Source organism: Azolla caroliniana, unplaced genomic scaffold, assembly GCF_043228905.1.
Source record: "Azolla caroliniana isolate FFs.n. ecotype wild unplaced genomic scaffold, voAzoCaro1.0.p SCAF_3, whole genome shotgun sequence".
In the NCBI taxonomy this organism is placed as follows: domain Eukaryota; kingdom Viridiplantae; phylum Streptophyta; class Polypodiopsida; order Salviniales; family Salviniaceae; genus Azolla; species Azolla caroliniana.
The window spans coordinates 5395443-5412272 of record NW_028230438.1 but is presented as its reverse complement, the minus strand read 5'-3'; the positions used below and the strand labels follow the sequence as shown (position 1 = coordinate 5412272).

At 41.0% G+C, this 16830-nt stretch overlaps 2 protein-coding genes and 1 long non-coding RNA gene across 5 annotated transcripts; 2 read left to right on the top strand and 1 right to left on the bottom strand.

Moving 5' to 3' along the window:
* Positions 1-1235: 1235 nt before the first annotated feature.
* LOC147866002 (uncharacterized) lies at positions 1236-3882 on the bottom strand. The gene has a single exon (XM_087316362.1). It carries the CDS (start codon positions 3823-3825, stop codon positions 1921-1923), a length of 1905 nt encoding a protein of 634 aa, XP_087172488.1. The 5' UTR covers positions 3826-3882; the 3' UTR covers positions 1236-1920.
* Positions 3883-7650: 3768 nt separating this feature from the next.
* LOC147866000 (uncharacterized) lies at positions 7651-16559 on the top strand. The gene is made up of 3 exons (XM_087316361.1): positions 7651-7783; positions 7885-8322; positions 13756-16559. Exon 3 carries the CDS (start codon positions 14660-14662, stop codon positions 16160-16162), a length of 1503 nt encoding a protein of 500 aa, XP_087172487.1. The 5' UTR covers positions 7651-7783; positions 7885-8322; positions 13756-14659; the 3' UTR covers positions 16163-16559.
* On the top strand, positions 10655-13268 carry LOC147866001 (uncharacterized). 3 transcript variants are annotated; one of them, XR_015529554.1, is made up of 6 exons: positions 10655-10737; positions 11432-11585; positions 11709-11830; positions 12156-12651; positions 12785-12910; positions 13051-13268. It is a non-coding gene; the product is annotated as an uncharacterized LOC147866001 (long non-coding RNA). The 3 variants fall into 3 exon arrangements; XR_015529553.1 differs by having other exon boundaries at positions 12156-12910; XR_015529552.1 differs by lacking the exons at positions 12156-12651; positions 12785-12910.
* Positions 16560-16830: the final 271 nt, after the last annotated feature.

Genomic DNA, 16830 nt, shown 5'->3' with positions numbered 1-16830 from the left:
CGTTCCGTCTCTATGCGTGTGTGTGTTCAGAGAGCACGTAGCTTTGATACCGATTGTATACTCCCCTTGCTTTAATCTATTTCATTTCATTGTTAAATCTTATTGCTCTCTTCATATTGCATTCGCATCCCCATCCTACCTTTGTCCGCTGCTCACATTTACCTGAGTCCTGAGTCGTGTGATTGTTGCTCATTATTCGATAACCGATCTGGCACATACACACAGTAGACCTTCCTACTCCCACAGGCCCCTTGGTTCAAGACCCCTGTGGTCCCGCCCAAGATCTTACACATGCCCGCGAATTTTCGCGACATCTTTGGTGAACTTGACGTGAAAGAGGGCTGCAAAGAAGTTCAAAATGGGGGGAATTGAACTCGCAGAGGCAATGGCGGTGGCGGTGGCGGTCAACCGCCTGGTGAAAAGGAGGAAAAGGAATAAAATCCCCTTAAATCATGTTGTGCCTCTTTCTACCCTTTTGGCCCACGCCTTTACTTCATCCTTTTTCCCTTGTTTACATGCATTTCCAACACTCGGCACATCACATAACAATTGAGCGTCCACGTCGGCTTGTGACAATCTTTGTGACACATGGTTTGCCTGCCGTATGGTAAAGAAATCAAGCACATGTGCTTCAGCATCAGGCTCGTCGTTATACTTTAAGGGTAAGGAATTGTGTCTTCTTCTTGAAATCTAATTGGCTCGTTGAATTGGTCATTCGGTATTAGGGACTCGTTGCTTGTGTGGCAGTTACTTGATTGTTCAACTTGATTGTCAAACGTTTCACCATCCGAACTACTGTCAGGGGAAATCTCTAAGCTAGGAAATACTGTAAAATCTTCTTCAACCTCTTGTCAGATTCGTTCCCGACATGTTGGATTTGGCCAATTACATGGTGCTCTATGTCTCGCAGATGTGTTGTCATCACTCAGATTGAACAACATCCATCCTCCAATGTTCACTGTCTCACACAAATCAAACCTTGCAAGAGAAATTGTGTTGTTCTATTCTCTAGAAAAGCACGGATCGAATCCTTGATCCCTAAGTATCCATCACCAAAGGTTGTGGTTGGAGGTATGGACTTAACAATTAGAAACTATTAGAAAGGTTAAGTTCATAAGTTATGCCGGATCGGCTACTCAAGATAGTTGTATAGAACACTGCCCAAATCACCTACAACCAATCGGCTCTGCACAATACACTAAGAATTATAAACTCAAAAAACATAGACACAATAATCTCCAAACATAATTCTCTGTTAAATCAATAACAACTTATAGACCAATAGTTTGTATAATGCTCATGCATTACATCAAGAATACAATGTCGTTTTGACAACTAACACAATAGTTATAACTACCTAATATTTACATTCGGCTATATATATATATATATATGTCGACATATAGTAATTTTCGGCATATAATATTACTTGGCTATTCAGTTATGTTCTTGTTCGGCTTCACACTTGTCCGGCTACATATTCTTTGGCTATACTTCATTTAGCCTTTTGGCCCTTTCCTACTCTAGGTCGACCTTCCTAGGCAACAATACGTTTGGATGAAGCGGTGAGGTGACTGAAGCTTCTTCTGATGATGATTAAGAGATGGAGCTACCTCGTCCATATGGATCTGCCGATGGTATGGAATTTAAATCATTGATTCAATTGTTTATTTACGTTGATTCCATTTGGATTCGATGACGGTGTATAGCGAAGGTAATCAATGAAAGTACAGTGAAGGGGGCCGTCCTGCCAGTGCTCCAAGGATGAGCAGGCTCCTGGGGACCACATTTCTCTGATGAAGTTTCAAGAATTTAACATTTCTATTATAACTATTGAGTACATTTAAAAAGAGCTTATACATTTGGTTTTCAAGTGGGGCCAGTTACCACTTGAGTGTGTTGGTTCATTAGAAGAAACCTTTACTCCAAGTCTATTATTTCTCGTGGAGGCTCATGCTCTTCATTGTTATGGGATGTGATCCTTTGTTGTCGATATGCGGAACTGTGAAGTTTCACTTGGCGTGTATAATACGCTAGAATGACAACACAAACAAGGCCGCAGAGACCTGTCGCAGTTCCCATCGCTATGTTGTACTCTGGTTGGGGAGCTTGATCCCCAAATGCTGCAAAACCTGCAGTTATAAATGCTACCGTGGCTCCCGCCAATGAGAACATGAGGAGAAATGCAATGTACATGATACCCCTTTGAAGCTCGAACACTACTTGGCCGATGTAGATCGTGGGTGTGAGTAACAGGATCCCGACGCTTAAACCCATGGCTGCAACTGCGAAGACGAATGACAAGCTGTTGGTGATCCAGAAGGTAATCATCGCCCTGTTTCCGAACACATGCGAGGGCACTTGCAACCATCCGGCAAATGTGATACCTGCTATCAATGCCGAACCCACCAAGATTGCATTCACAGATTGCACATACACTTCCCTATCCTTCAGCAATTTGTCTTCGTATTCATTGAATTCCTTCTGCCTCATCAGGGTCTGCATCATTACCTCATTCTTCTGGTTAAATGCGATATGGAATGCTGTCATCCCTGCACCATCCACTACGCTCGGGCTTGGTTTCTTGAACCTCATCCGACAACCGACCATCTCTTGCTTGTGCTTCTTTCCCTTGCAACAGCTGAGGGAGCAGATAAAGAGCCTGTCTACAATGTCCACTCGATTGTGTATCACTGCCCAATGCAGGCATGACCTCTTCTCCACTGCATCCGGTTGATTCAAAGTGAACTCCAATCTTGAATCCAGTATGAAGTTCAAGACCTCGTGTTTGCCAAGGTAAAGAGCCAGATATGCAAGGAGAGAATTCGTCCATGGTTGCTTCAGGACTTGCTTTGCCTCGCCGCCTACCTCCTGTCTCCATTGCTCGAGTCTATACAGAAGCTCCCCTTGCATAGATTCCAAACGGAATTGTGAAGTCGTCCCATCAGACGCTAGTTCATCATATAGCTGTCTGTTGCCCATGAAAGCTTCGTATAATCCACAATTCATGACCAACAGCTTTGTGAAGTCCCGTTCCTCCCCAATCAGCCCCTCGAAGATCACCTTCAACATATGCTTTCCGGCCTTGTGCAAGAATGGGTTCCCTTCTTCATCAACATGCTCTAATACTTCCTTACTTGATGGATGACCTTGTAGATGTTTTGGCCGAATACCGGCTGCAGCTAAGTAAAGCCTTTTGAGCAAAGATTCATCTGTGCAATGAAGAGCGGCATAATGCAGAATGGTTTTGCAGGGGTACAACTTTTCCCTGTAATACATCATCTCCTTCTCGATTCTCCTATCGTCGATGCGCGAGAAAAGGGCCCGGAACATCTCTGGATCTTCGCAAAACCCCAGAGGAATCATGTTCTTACCATTTTGGAGGGTAAGCGAGGCTCCTGCTTCGACGAGTCGGGCAGCGACCTCTTTGTGCCCATGAAGAACAGCGAGGTGCAAGGGTCTGTTGTAACTCACCTCATCAGGGAGGTTGCAATCAGCAGCAGCAGGATGCTTGCTGACAAGCCACTCCACAGCTTCAATGTTCCCATGGAGAGCAGCTAAATGCAAGGCAGAGTAGCCCCCCTTAGTTCTCACATGGATGAGGTCCTCCCCATTTCTTTTTGTGCAGATTTGACCCAATACATCCAATCCATGGCCATTCCTGACAGCCACATGGAGAGGAAGCTCTCCGTTACTCTCATCGAACTTAGTGATCACGGTATCAAACTTGGAGTCAGAAAGTTCCCCAAGGAGATTCACGATCTCTTGGCCACGACCTTCCTCTGCATACATCCGCAAGTCTCTTGCAATGTTGTCTATCCACATCCTTTGTCCTTGCCAGTAGTAATGCAGAAAGAAGAAGACACGCTAACGTCAGTTAAAATTCATCCACGCCTGCATTTATATATATGAATGAATGTATGTACATATGTATGTATTTTTATGCATGTATGTATGATTTATGTATGTATGTATGTATGTATGTATGCTGCATGCATGCGTGTATGTGTATGTATGTATGTATCAATCCAAACTAGCTGTATGTATCAATCCAAACGAAAAATTGCAAAATAAAAACCAATCGACTAAAGTTTGAATTATTCTGTCCTTCATATTGAAATTTCTCTGTCGTTTGTCTTCATTTGAATATTGTTTCAATTGCTATTCATCAATGCTACTGACCAAATAAAATAATAATCAATTGGATGCCCAAAAAAGAAAAGAGAAAGGAGAGACTTGAGAGCATGTGCTTAATCATTGTTCACTTTTTACTACGTCATGGGTCCATGTGTTTTGTACATGTAGCTTGATCACAAGTCATCTTAGTGAGGATTGTGAAGATCAACTTACAATATATATGTCAGGTTTTCCACTAATCTCTCCCGTCACAACTTTTTACCTTTGGCCCAAAATTACATTCGCTAAACTTAAACGAGCTAAATATACACTTCTGAAAATGACATTATTATATTTATTGGTGAATTATAGATAAATTGACTGTTATATGGTCTCAAGCTTTCAATTATTCTTTGCCAACTATCGATATTAAATTAGGCTTACTTTTACAAATGTAAATCAAGCTCCTTTCCTCATTTCTATCCTCGAATAACAATATACAAATTTGTTTCAATAATTGGTTCAAGAGCATGCCAAAATCTTATCCAAATTTCTATAGAGGCCAATAAAAAATTCATGGAAGGAAAAGGAAGCAAGGCATTGCACTTGAAAAGAGGAAGAAAATGCCCCCAAACATTTGAATTTATGCTATGTATAAAACTTCAATGTGCCAAAACAACAAGATGCTAAAGCCACCATAAATGGGAATGTAAATTGGATTTGTTGTTTTCTCGTTTATCTTCATTGGAATATATCTATCCTATGCAGTTCAAGATGGAGGATGCTTGCTCATAAGCCATTGTACTACATCAATGTCCTCTTCAAAGCACTTAAATGCAAGTAGAGTAGTCGGCCGTTAGCTCTCATATTGATGATGTTTTTTGCATTTCCTATATTCAAAATTATGTGATTCAATACACCTACATCAGTCATTTGTGTCGACAATAGAAGCTCCCCTATGCTCTCATCAGATGTCATGATCACGAAGTTTATGTTCGCTTGGTCTTGGTTGCAAAGCTCGTTCATGGCACAGCTAATCTCACATATATTGGCTATCACAAAATACTTGTACAAGTTTTTTGCGATCTCTTCTTTCGACATTCCTTGCGATCGTGATCTCCCCTTATTCGTACTACTCATTGCCATTGTGGCAAGTCGCCCAATGTCAATTTTTTCTTTACAAAAAATAAGATACACTTGAGAAGCTAACTAGACTTAGACTATTAGCATTGAGTGAGCACTCAATATAGAACCCCATATATATTGTCTCGCTTCAATGCCTTCGCTAGTCATGTTCAAGATGTACTCCACACTTTGAATAGAAACATGCAACAATACCCCCATAATTAATAAATTTGGGGTGGAAGTAGAGATCACCCCACCACGTCATCTTGTTGATGTCATAGTTGATTGAGCATACCATCACTTGCAAAAGTCACCATTATTACTTGTCCTGGGATCAAATTTTGAACTCTGTGTCATTCAATTTTTGAACTTTTTGTCAGACCTAGGACAACCAAATGCACCATGTATGTTTGTGTTTGTACGTATATATGTATGTATTTGTCAATCCTACCTAGCCTTATTCCAAAATTTAGCTCCATGTTATTTTCTACTTCTTGGTCATCCTTCACTTCCACTAGTAAGTCTCCAATCAGACACAAGAACAAGATACTGAAGTAACTAGAAATGGCAAAGTGAAAACCAACCAAAGAAAGTTTGATTACTTCTCTTACTCATATTGAATTTGCTTTCATTTGTCCCGATTTGAATAATATAGCTTCACTTGTTATTCATCAAACATGATACCCACCCCATGAAATAATAATCAATTGGATAATCTAAAAAGAAAAGGGAAAGGAGAGAGAGGATCTGCTCAATCATCACCAACTTTTTACTATGCCATCCATATATATACAAAATGATCATTTGGATTCATTTGCAACTTCATTGTCTAGTTGCTGGTGATGCTCAAGATCTAGTCCACGGTTTGAATAGTAAAATGTAACAATACCTCCATAAATGAAAAAAATTTGTAGTTGAGGTAAACACCATGCTTCCCACCACATTATCTTGTCGATGCCGTAGTTGACCGACCATACCCTGGCAGGCAATTTGGAAGTCAACATTATTAGTTGCATGTAATATGTGTATGTATGTCTGTATGTATATGTGCGTATGTATGTCCGTGTATGTATGTATGTATGTATGTATGTGTATGTATGTATGTATGTATGTGTCAATCCTAGAACTGGAAAGGTTTGAGGGGTTTTCAATTAACTCTCTCCGTCTGTTAATTAGACCAGACGAAACAATCAGATCACTTAGGTTCATACATATAATTATCATGGCTGCAGAGGCTGCAACATCCCAGCATCATCATCATCAACAACAACAACGTCAGAATCTTCAACCGTCTCAGCCTTTAAAGGCTGCAGTTCTTGACAGTTTGAAGCAGCTCTTCCTCATCCTTCCTAGATGAGGAGACTGTAGCTCCACCTAATCATGATCATGATCAGAATCTTCCACCGCCTTACCGCCTGATCAAATTTTGTTGGGATTCCAATGAAAGCGGAGATGCGTGTCAGAAATCGAAGGAAGCTCTCAAGGATTTAAACCCTCTCTCAATTCCTTGGGAACCACAGCTAGAGCAGCGGCGCTCTCATCTCATGAATGATCTCAGCGATAAGAACCTGTTCCTCATCCATATAGAGAGAGGTAAAACAATAGAGTACGTGTCAGTCATACTCCAGGGGCGGACATGATTGGGGGAGCAACGACATCATGGTCAATTTAAGAGGTGACACTACTCCGGAGCAGAGGATGAACTACCTCAAGTATGCCGCCAATTTTAGGGGTGGAGCAGTTCATCTCCCGCATCTAACGGTTCTCACCCGAGAAGAACAGTCCGCTTGGCTGGATGCTCTCTATCGGTCTTCAGAGCGTAATGAGGCGCCAAAGAGCCTACTCGTCTCCAAGTGCGATTTCGACCTTTATGAGGTCCTTACTGCCTTCAAGAAGTTCAAAGGCCTCGACCATCTTTCGCTGCAGTGGATGAGGATTAACGATCAGTGCATAGAAGTGTTGCGCGACTTTAGCTCCCTCACTAGCTTCCACCTTGAAGGTATAGACGTCTCCGGAAAATTTGTTGCAGAATTGGCAGAACTTCGTCCGTCACACTTATCCCTCACATCCTCTCTCCAGAGATTGCATATAGATTCCATATCCATTGACTGGGGAAGGAGCATTGGTTTTCTGCACAATTGGCCGAAGCTCCAAGAGCTCTCTCTAAGCAGTTATACTAGAGATATGAGAGAGGAGGAGCTAATCAATTTCATGGAGCACCTAGCACCACCGTTCATAGGAGAGCAGACATCTGGCAGCGATTCAGCATCGCCTCTTCACTTATACAGCCTTGATATGCAGCGTAACTCAGTAGAGAGTCCTCATTTAGGTTACTCCTCAAAGGAATTAAGCCGATCTGCTGTTGTTGCGGTCGTGGATGCTCTTGCTCGATCTGGCCTTCCTTTCTTTCAGTATCCTAAGATGGATCCCGCCATCCAAGCCCAGCTATGGAGGAACCAGCGCAATCACATCCTGAGATTAGGTTGGGAGCTGGTGCCTGCCACTTCCATGCCATTGGTCATCTGTGGAGATCAATTTTCAGGCAAAACACTCACTCTCTAACATTTACATTACACTACATTATTTGATCTCAGAAGCCAATTTAGCCTAAAGCTTTCATTTTGCATAATTTCTTTGGCGTAGGAAAGACTACCTTTGTGTCCACCTTGATTTCCATCTATGAACGCATGCCGTTTCGCAGACGTCATAAACGCAGAATTTCATCTTTCCGCACACGAGCACGAGGAATCAAGGTCCGCACCACCCATCCACCCTGCATACCATCAATGAGAAGTAAGCTGAGAGATATTAGAATCCCCCAAGGTACCCAGGCTGACCCCATACAGAGAATCGCGGTCAGAGCCATCGAAAGAGAGGGAATTAGACTCTCGCTGTGGGTCATACCAGGCCAACAACAATTCCCTGCTTTCCATGATTGTATGTTCCCCGACATGCCATCGCTGTGGGTGTTTGTTTGGAGTCCTGTGCTGAGCGAAAATAGCGATCGACCTCACCTATGAAAACTATGGCAGACTTCGAAGCCAGCTTCAGGTACTGGCTCAGGTTCCTCGCCTCCAAAAGGCTGTGAAAAACAGAGACAGGGAGAAAGAAGAATGATTTCTGAGTTTTCTATATTCTGGTTGTTCTTCTCTCTACATTAGAGAGAAGCGTGTGTTGTTTTAATACAAGATTTATGTGACTCTTCATATCAAGAGTCATAACTGTTTATTTTTGTTATTTTTACAATTTTATTCTTTTCCTTATTTTCCAACACTCCTCCCTAAGGAAAATAATCAAAATTCTAAGCTTTGATCTTCGGCTTTTGTATGATTGAGTAGTCCAATGTTTTTGCAACATTGTAGATGTTTATGACTTGCTACTGGCTTTGTTAAGAAATCTGCCCACATCAAAGTTGATGGCATAAACTTTATGTTGATCTTCTTTTCTTCAATCATGTCTCTTAAGAAATGATGCTTAAAAGATATGTGACGTATGTTGTCGCTGATTCTTGGGTTGCTTGCTAACTTCAAGCATGACTGATTGTCACAGTAGATTTCTATTGGTTTTTCTTCGTCAAAGTTTATTTCTTCTAATATGGCTTTTAGCCAAATTCCTTCTTTTGCAGCTAGGGTAGCGGCAACATATTCTGCTTCTGTCGAAGATAGTGAAACTGTAGCTTGTTTTTTCGATCTCCACGCAATCGCTCCTCCGGCAAAGGTGTAGACATAGCCACTTGTGGATTTTCGGTCATCCACATCTCCTCCCCAGTCGGCGTCGGTCCATCCATGAAGCGTAGTTGAGGGGTTCATCCATCCACACAAGTTTGATTGGATTGACGCCGAATGCATAGATTGAAAAGTAAGACACAAGTGTTTAGTATGTTTAAGATATCTAAGAATTCTCTTAAGTGCTTGCCAATGTTTTGGACCAGGGTTTGTCATAAAACGTGATAGTAATCCTGTACTAAAGCATAAGTCTGGTCTCGTGCTGCTAACTAGATATCGTATGGAGCCTATTACTTGTCTATATGGAATGTTTTCCATTTCAGTTTCTTCTATGAGTGATTTTGGGCTATCTTCGATGGACAACTTAAGTGTGGTAGGAAGTGGGGTAGATATGGGTTTGCAATGTTCCATATTAAAACGTTTTAGAATATTATCAATGTATCGAGATTGTGAGAGTGAGATTTGTCCTAGACTTGTATTTCTTTTTACTTCTATTCCTAGAAAATAGGTCATGGGTCCAAGATCGGTGATAGGAAAAGCTGATTTCAACTCTTGTTTACAAAGATTTAAATAAGATAGAGAATTTGATAATAAGGGAAAATTGTCCACATATACTCCTAATATGATGAAGTTGGATGCCGATTTTCTAAGATATATGTTAGGTTCACTTTTAAGTCTACAATAGCCACATTTTATTAGAAAAGTGTGGAGACGATAGTACCAGGCTCGGGGTGATTGTCGTAGGCCGTAGATAGACTTCCGAAGTTTGCAGACGTGTGTTGGAAATTGTGTATTTTGAAAATACGGGGGTTGCGCCATATAGACCTCTTCTTCAAGGTCACCATGTAAAAACGCGGTTTGAACGTCCAAGTGATGAAGCTCAAGCTTTTTAGCCGCAGCGATGGCCACAAGTAGTCGAAAAGATGTTATTCGGAGTGTGGGACTAAAAGTATCTGTGAAGTCTATTCCGGGTACTTGTGTGAAACCTCGAGCAACTAGTCTTGCTTTGAAACGGACAGGTTGTCCTTGGGGGTCATACTTTATTCGGAGTACCCACTTGCAAGTGATGATTTTACGGTCGGTGGGTTTTTCCACTAGGTCCCATGTTTTATTTTTTGTGAGGGAATGCATTTCATCTTTCATTGCGGTTATCCAGTGATCTGCATTTTGGCTTTGAAGTGCTTCTTCGACGTTGGTAGGTTCTTCAAAATCGGTATGTGGGCTATCTACGTCGTCGAGGTTGGATGTATGCCCCGTGTCGAGATCGCTAAAATGACACTCTAGTTCGTCTAATTCTTGGTAGATGTCCGATAGTTTTCTTAGACGTCTAGGAGGTGTAGTGTCAGTGTTAGGGATGGGCTGATGTTTAGTTTGTGGAGCGTGTGGAGAGTTGAAGTCGTTGAAAATCTTTGGGTTTGACAGAATAGGTGGGTGCCCAATGTTTGAGTGGTCATTTCTGTTGTGGGAACTGAGTGAAGGATGCGGGATTGGTGACGTGATTTTCAGGTTCCGGCTGTGTAGGTCAGCGATGGGCTGTTCAGAAAAATCGCGATGGTCTATCTGTGTCGGTCGCACGAGGCCGTGACTGTCTTTTCCATCCTCGTCAGAAGACCTGGTTCTGTAGGTAGTAGAGGATGAAGCCTCATCATTTGCAGGCAGGGGCGACTGTGGGCGAGGGTTAAGCAAGCGTGCAGAGGATGGAGTTAGTCGGATATGATCATCTTTCTTGGCCTGTTGTGATGGAGAGTTTCGGACAGGTCGCTTTGCCGAGGTAAATTTCTGATTTTTGTTCACATTATTATTGTCTTCACAGAAGGAGGACGATTGTGCATCATGTGATGAGTTTGTTTGGGTGTCCAAAAACGTGGAGTCATATTCATCATCAGAAGAATGATGATGTGAGGGTGCTGTCAGGCTGAGAGAAATTGAGGATGGTGTGGCGGCTATACTAGAGAAGCCGTGATGCGGATCATGTAGAGAGTGTTCGTCAAGTTGTATTGGCCAGGAGGTGACATTACCTTGATGGTGTTTATCTGTTTCTGTGTTTGTTAAGTAATTGTTGGGACTCTTATGTTGTTGAAGAATGTTATCTTCATCAAATAGGACACTTCTACTGAAAAAAAATGTGTTTGTATCAGGGTTATATAGGCGATAGGCTTTGTAACCATGGGCGTCGCCATAGCCGACGAAGATCGCTTTCTTGGCTTTTGTGTCAAGTTTCTTTCTTTTGGTGTCTGGTATGTGAGCAAATGCAGGACAACCGAATATTTTCAGATTTTGGAGGTGTGGTTTATATCCATACCAGAGTTCGAATGGGGTGAGGAAGCCTAAGGAGTGATGGTAGATTCGATTTTGGATATAGCAAGCGGTCGCAATAGCTTCTTCCTAGAATTTCGATTCTAGTTTTGCGGCATGTAGCATGCTGCGAGCAGCATTTAACAAGCTTCTATTTTTTCTTTCTGCAGTGCCGTTTTGTTGTGGTGTGTGAGGAACAGACCTCCAATGGTGGATTCCTTGTGATTTGCAGAAGTTTATAAATTCCGTTGAGTGATATTCCCCTCCACCATCAGTTTGTAGGGATTTTAGTTTATGGTTAGTGAGATTTTCAGCGAGGTGAAGGTAATTTTTGAATGCAGATAGGGCTTGATTTTTTGTTTTTAAGAAAGTAATAACGGTGAATTTACTATAGTCATCGATAAAGCTTATGAAGTATACTGATCCACTAAATTATTGATTTTGTAGGAAAAGGGCCGCAAAGATCACTGTGGACGAGTTGTAGGGGTTGACTACTTGTGGTTTGTCGGCGCGGAAAAGGATGTTGGGGCATTTTTCCAAGAATGCACCCTTCACAGATTTTCAAGTTTGTGAGGTGGGCTTTTGGAAGGCCTAGTGCCATATTATGAAATTGCATATTTTTTATGGCTTGTAGATGAGTGTGTGTGAGTCGATGGTGCCACAGATTCGTTAAAGTAGATTGTTCATTTGTTGATGTATAGTGTGCTTCTAAAGTGATGGTTGTGGGTGTGCATGGGATGCGATAGAGTCCATCGTCTAGATGTTTACAGATGTATTTAGTTATCTGTCCATCCGGGTTTCTATGCTTAATTTGAGCATATGTTTCTTCGAACTTAATGGAGGTGCCATTTTTTGTTGCTTGACAAACGGATAATAAATTTTTTGTGATTCCAGGGACAAAATAAACATTGTCTACTATGAGAACTTGATTGTTTCCCAGAAAGAGGTTTACGTCCCCTTTTCCTAAGGCATTTAGCCTACCATTATTACCAAACACGACGGGAATTGGTGATGGTAAGGGGTTATAGTTTGTTATGGATTGTTTGTTATTTGTCATGTGATGAGTGGCACCGGTATCAAAATACCAGGTGTTGTCAGATTTCTGTTTTGTGTTGATTCCTGCTGTTAAAGCTTCAGCAAGGAATGCTTGCATGAGGTCATCATAACCGTCGTCAATTTTTTCCTTATTTGTTTCAGTTTGGTATGATTCATCTTCTGAAATTTCTTCAGCTAAGTGGGCTTCTACTCGAGATCTAGATCTCTGATATGGTTGTTTAATTCTGGTTTGTCTAAACCGACATTGACTGTTTGTATGTCCAGATTTCTTGCAAATGGTGCAGAAAATTTGTGAGAACCGAAGGCCTCCGGTTTGTGATCTAAAATTTTCTGGGTAATATCTGGGCTTGTGTTCAATTCTTTGATTTTGAGAGGGTTGTTTGCTACGGTATGCTATCATTGCTAATGTGTGTTGTGTTTGTTCCGGTCGACGTGCCTTTTTCATTGCCTCTTCTTGTCTTATACAGTTTATGAGGTCAATGAGGGTTGTGTTTGTGTTGAAATTTTGGGTGGTGACGAAAGTGCTCCATGATGGTGGCAGTGCACCTAATAGGAGAAGTCTTTGCAATTTGGACTCTATTTCAACTCCGGACGTAAGACAATCATCTAGTTTGCGTTTCCATGAATTTATGAATGCACACATATCCTCTTCGTCTTGCATCTTTAAAATTACTAACGAGTTTAGAGTCATGACCTGATTTCCGTCTGTGGTTGGTTCGAATTCGTTTTTCAGGTCGATCCACATGGCGTTTGCAGTGCAGCAATTTCTGATCGCGTCGGCTTGTTGGTCCTCCAGATTTGACATAATTTCTAGCTTTGCTGCTAGATCTTTTTCTTCCCATGCCGCGTAGTTCGGGTCTGACGTTGTGGGTTGTGTCTCTTTGCCTTCAACAACTGGCCATAATTTTAGTTGTTTGAATATGAGGGTCATTTTGCTGCTCCAGACTCTGTAGTTGGTGCTGTTCAATTTGCTTAGTGCTGTTCAATTTGCTTATTGTTGTTTTTCTATACAGGAGGTTTTGGGATGATGAAGGAATTGCTTGAGCCATGGTTGAACAGAAAAATCAGAACAACCAGGAATGTACAGATCTTTAAAAGATAAGAATTCTGGCCTGCAGAATGATTTATTGATTCTGTTGGTTGTTTCTCTATGAAGTCTATGAGAAAAGATAGAATTCTTGAATAATTTGTTGATTCTGTTCTCTGTTTTTCTATAATTGTATATAGAACCTTGCTCTGATACCATGTGAAAAACAGAGACAGGGAGAAAGAAGAATGATTTCTGAGTTTTCTATATTCTGGTTGTTCTTCTCTCTACATTAGAGAGAAGCGTGTGTTGTTTTAATACAAGATTTATGTGACTCTTCATATCAAGAGTCATAACTGTTTATTTTTGTTATTTTTACAATTTTATTCTTTTCCTTATTTTCCAACAAAGGCGCCAATCCAACACTACTCTTAAAGTGATGGTGGTGTTCACAAGAGCAGATCAAATGGTGTCGGTCTCAAGATCTCTCTCACCATGCATTCATTCACTTCGATCAGATTTCCTAGGGGTGATCTACATTGCCGACCCTCCTTTCGAAGTTGATGCGAGACAGGAGGACTCCGTCAAACCTGTAGCAGAGCATTTGTTCAAAGTTGCCAGAGAGATGCTCCAAGGTGTTAAGCAGTACAGAGTTTGCGCAGAAGTAAGCAGACAATTGTCCAAGCATTTGAAGAGAACAAATGAGCGAATCATTACATGGAGCAAGTTTACTAAAATTTGTAAGATGTGTAAACCTTCTAGTCTCAATGGTTCAATCAATTTGAATACGATTGCGTCAGATTTGAGCGAGTTGGGAAGCATCATATACACCAACAAAACCACGGTCATTATTATTGATCCCAACTGGTTCTACAATCACATCATTGCCAGCCTGGTTCGCTTCACAAAGTCTGAACCATCTGATGATACCCTTGTGTTTAACAATGGATGTGTAGTTCAAGAATTCCTAGAAGAGAACTTGGGATCCACTATTGGATTTAAAGTAGAGGGATCACTTGTGCTAAGATTGATGAAAGCTATGCATTTATGTTGCAAAGTTGGCATTGATCATGCCAGTGCCTATGAAAACAATGTGGACCTTATCTTTATCCCAGCCATATTGCCAAATGTTGGTGTGCATCAGCTTCAATGGGATTCACCATGCAACTTAGATGATAATGATGACAATGATACTTTTGTGTATAGGGGACGGAGGTTAGAGTGCGAAAATAAAGACCTTACCTTTCTTACACCAGGAATCTTTCCTAGGATTCAAATCTTATTTAACAATGCTTTCGAATAAAATGCTAACATTATGCTTGGGAGAGATTCCATATCCATCCGTTTTGCAGACAAGGAGATCATTGTGGTGTTGTGCCAAGCAAAATCAAACTATGTCATAGATGTGTTGGTTCGAGCTGTAAACAATACTGAAAATTTAGAAGATATGCCAAGAACCTTAGCTTACGTGGAGAAGCATATTATCAATAGCTTGATTACAATACTAGCTCAACCCACCGGCATCCAAGGGGTGAAGTTAATAGAGAGCGTCATTCGACCCGAATGCTTACTTGATCCATCAAGGGCACAAGACCGAGAAGATCAATGCATGAAAATAACTTATTTAAAGGAACAACTAAGAGAAAAGCTTGAACGAGGGGAGCCAGAACGTTATGATTGGAAGTCACGCAATACGCATATGCCTTGTCCTCAAACGAACTATGATTTAATTGATCTCCTCGGTTTTGAGAATTATTGGGGAATTCTTATTTCATGTAAAGCATGGCTGGAGCTAGTGTCGGGGGATGGATTACTGAAACATGAGGAAGACAATGTACTTGAGCAACCCCAAAGTCATCAAAATTTGACCATCACTAGCTTAAAAAATAACCTGGCACAAGAGCGTCAAATATTAGAAGACGCAATTGAGGTACAATGTAGCAAGTTCGCGATAAAGGTAAAATCAGAAGAGGCAATTGAGGTACAATATAGCCGGTATATGGGAACAACCATCTCAAATTTATATAATAATGTGGATGCCACTAATAATGAGTTCTTACAGGTAGCCAAGAGGCTAAGCGAAAACAATAAGAAGCTAGGGGAAATACATGAAAACTTTCAATGTGTGCGGAAGGATGTGATGACCAAGATTAAGAAATCTATAGGTAAGCTGTTGAAGCTCCCTATGGAGAATGAGGATGTGATGCAACTCCCTCGTGTCGCCATCCTTACGACCAATGGTGACAAAGGAATAGCTAATCCAGTGACTTCACTCTCAGGAGTGACCTCGGTGAGAATCCAATTGTATTGCGAGGATCAGATACTGCCACACCCAGTGCAAAACCAACCTGGCATCACCCTCACCTCCTGGTCAAAATCTCAATCAGAGTGTCTCTCCAAAGCTCTTTCATATATCAATGGTTTCTTTTATGTTTTGAGTGTGGCCATGATACTGGGTATTGACTCTATTGATCCCCTTCCAAACCCTCCTATACCTGATTGGAGTAGCCATCGCGAACTGGCAAAACAGTATCCTCTGCTATCAAGTACAATTGAATCAATAATGGATATATCCACCTCTTCAACAATGTCTTCCCAATGTCCAACCATGATAGAATGTTTCAATGAATGGCAAAAGTGGCTGGAATCCGTCCTGGTGGAAAATGGAGGTCTGACAGACCAAAACATAGCTGAGAGGTTCGGTCTCAGGCGAGCAATTTATGATGATAAAATCAGCGGGAGTTCTCAAGTTGCATGGTTTAATTTAATTTCAGAAAGAAGTCCTAATGATACTTACAAAGACCCTTATATTCAATAGGATAAACAGTGGCGTTCTAAGGTGAAGAAGTGAGAACAAAAGGAGAGAAGAAAAAAACCGGTACACATAAAAATCCCGTCCCGTAGGTGTTTGTTTGTGGCACATGAATTCGACATGCTCCAATCGACAGCCATACAAACTTCGATTGGGCTGCAAATTCTGAGGGGTTATTCATGCCATCAAGAAACTCACATCCAATGGTTGGATCGATGGTTTCCTGTCCTCTATATCAGGTTCTAATGATTTGTGTCTCTTGCTCGTCTCTTTGTTGTTCTGTCTTGTTGGATGGAGATTGTTGCATATTGTCAATAAAGAAGAAAAAACTATTATTATGAATCATATCATAGGCTTATGGTGTTCCCTCAGAATATTATTTATAAATTCACATTTAAACTCAGTTAAATTAGTAATCTTCAATATGTAAAGATGATGGTTTTTAGAAAATGTTGTATAAATCAATACGACTGGATTCAAACCCAAGTAATTATTTGTTGTTGCATTCATTACAAAAACTTACATCAATATCTTCTTATTTGCTCCTACAAAATTGTTTTAAAAGATGTTTTGTCCAATTTAAAAGAAGTGAAAATAATAGTACTGTAATGCCTACACTTAAAATCAGCACTTTGGGTCACCAATTGATTTGGTCTATGTTTTAATCTTGATCT

Bases quoted from the DNA above. Each gene is read 5' to 3' on its own strand.
- LOC147866002 (XM_087316362.1), bottom strand. From the start codon at position 3,825: ATGTGGATAGACAACATTGCAAGAGACTTGCGGATGTATGCAGAGGAA.
- LOC147866000 (XM_087316361.1), top strand. From the start codon at position 14,660: ATGCTTGGGAGAGATTCCATATCCATCCGTTTTGCAGACAAGGAGATC.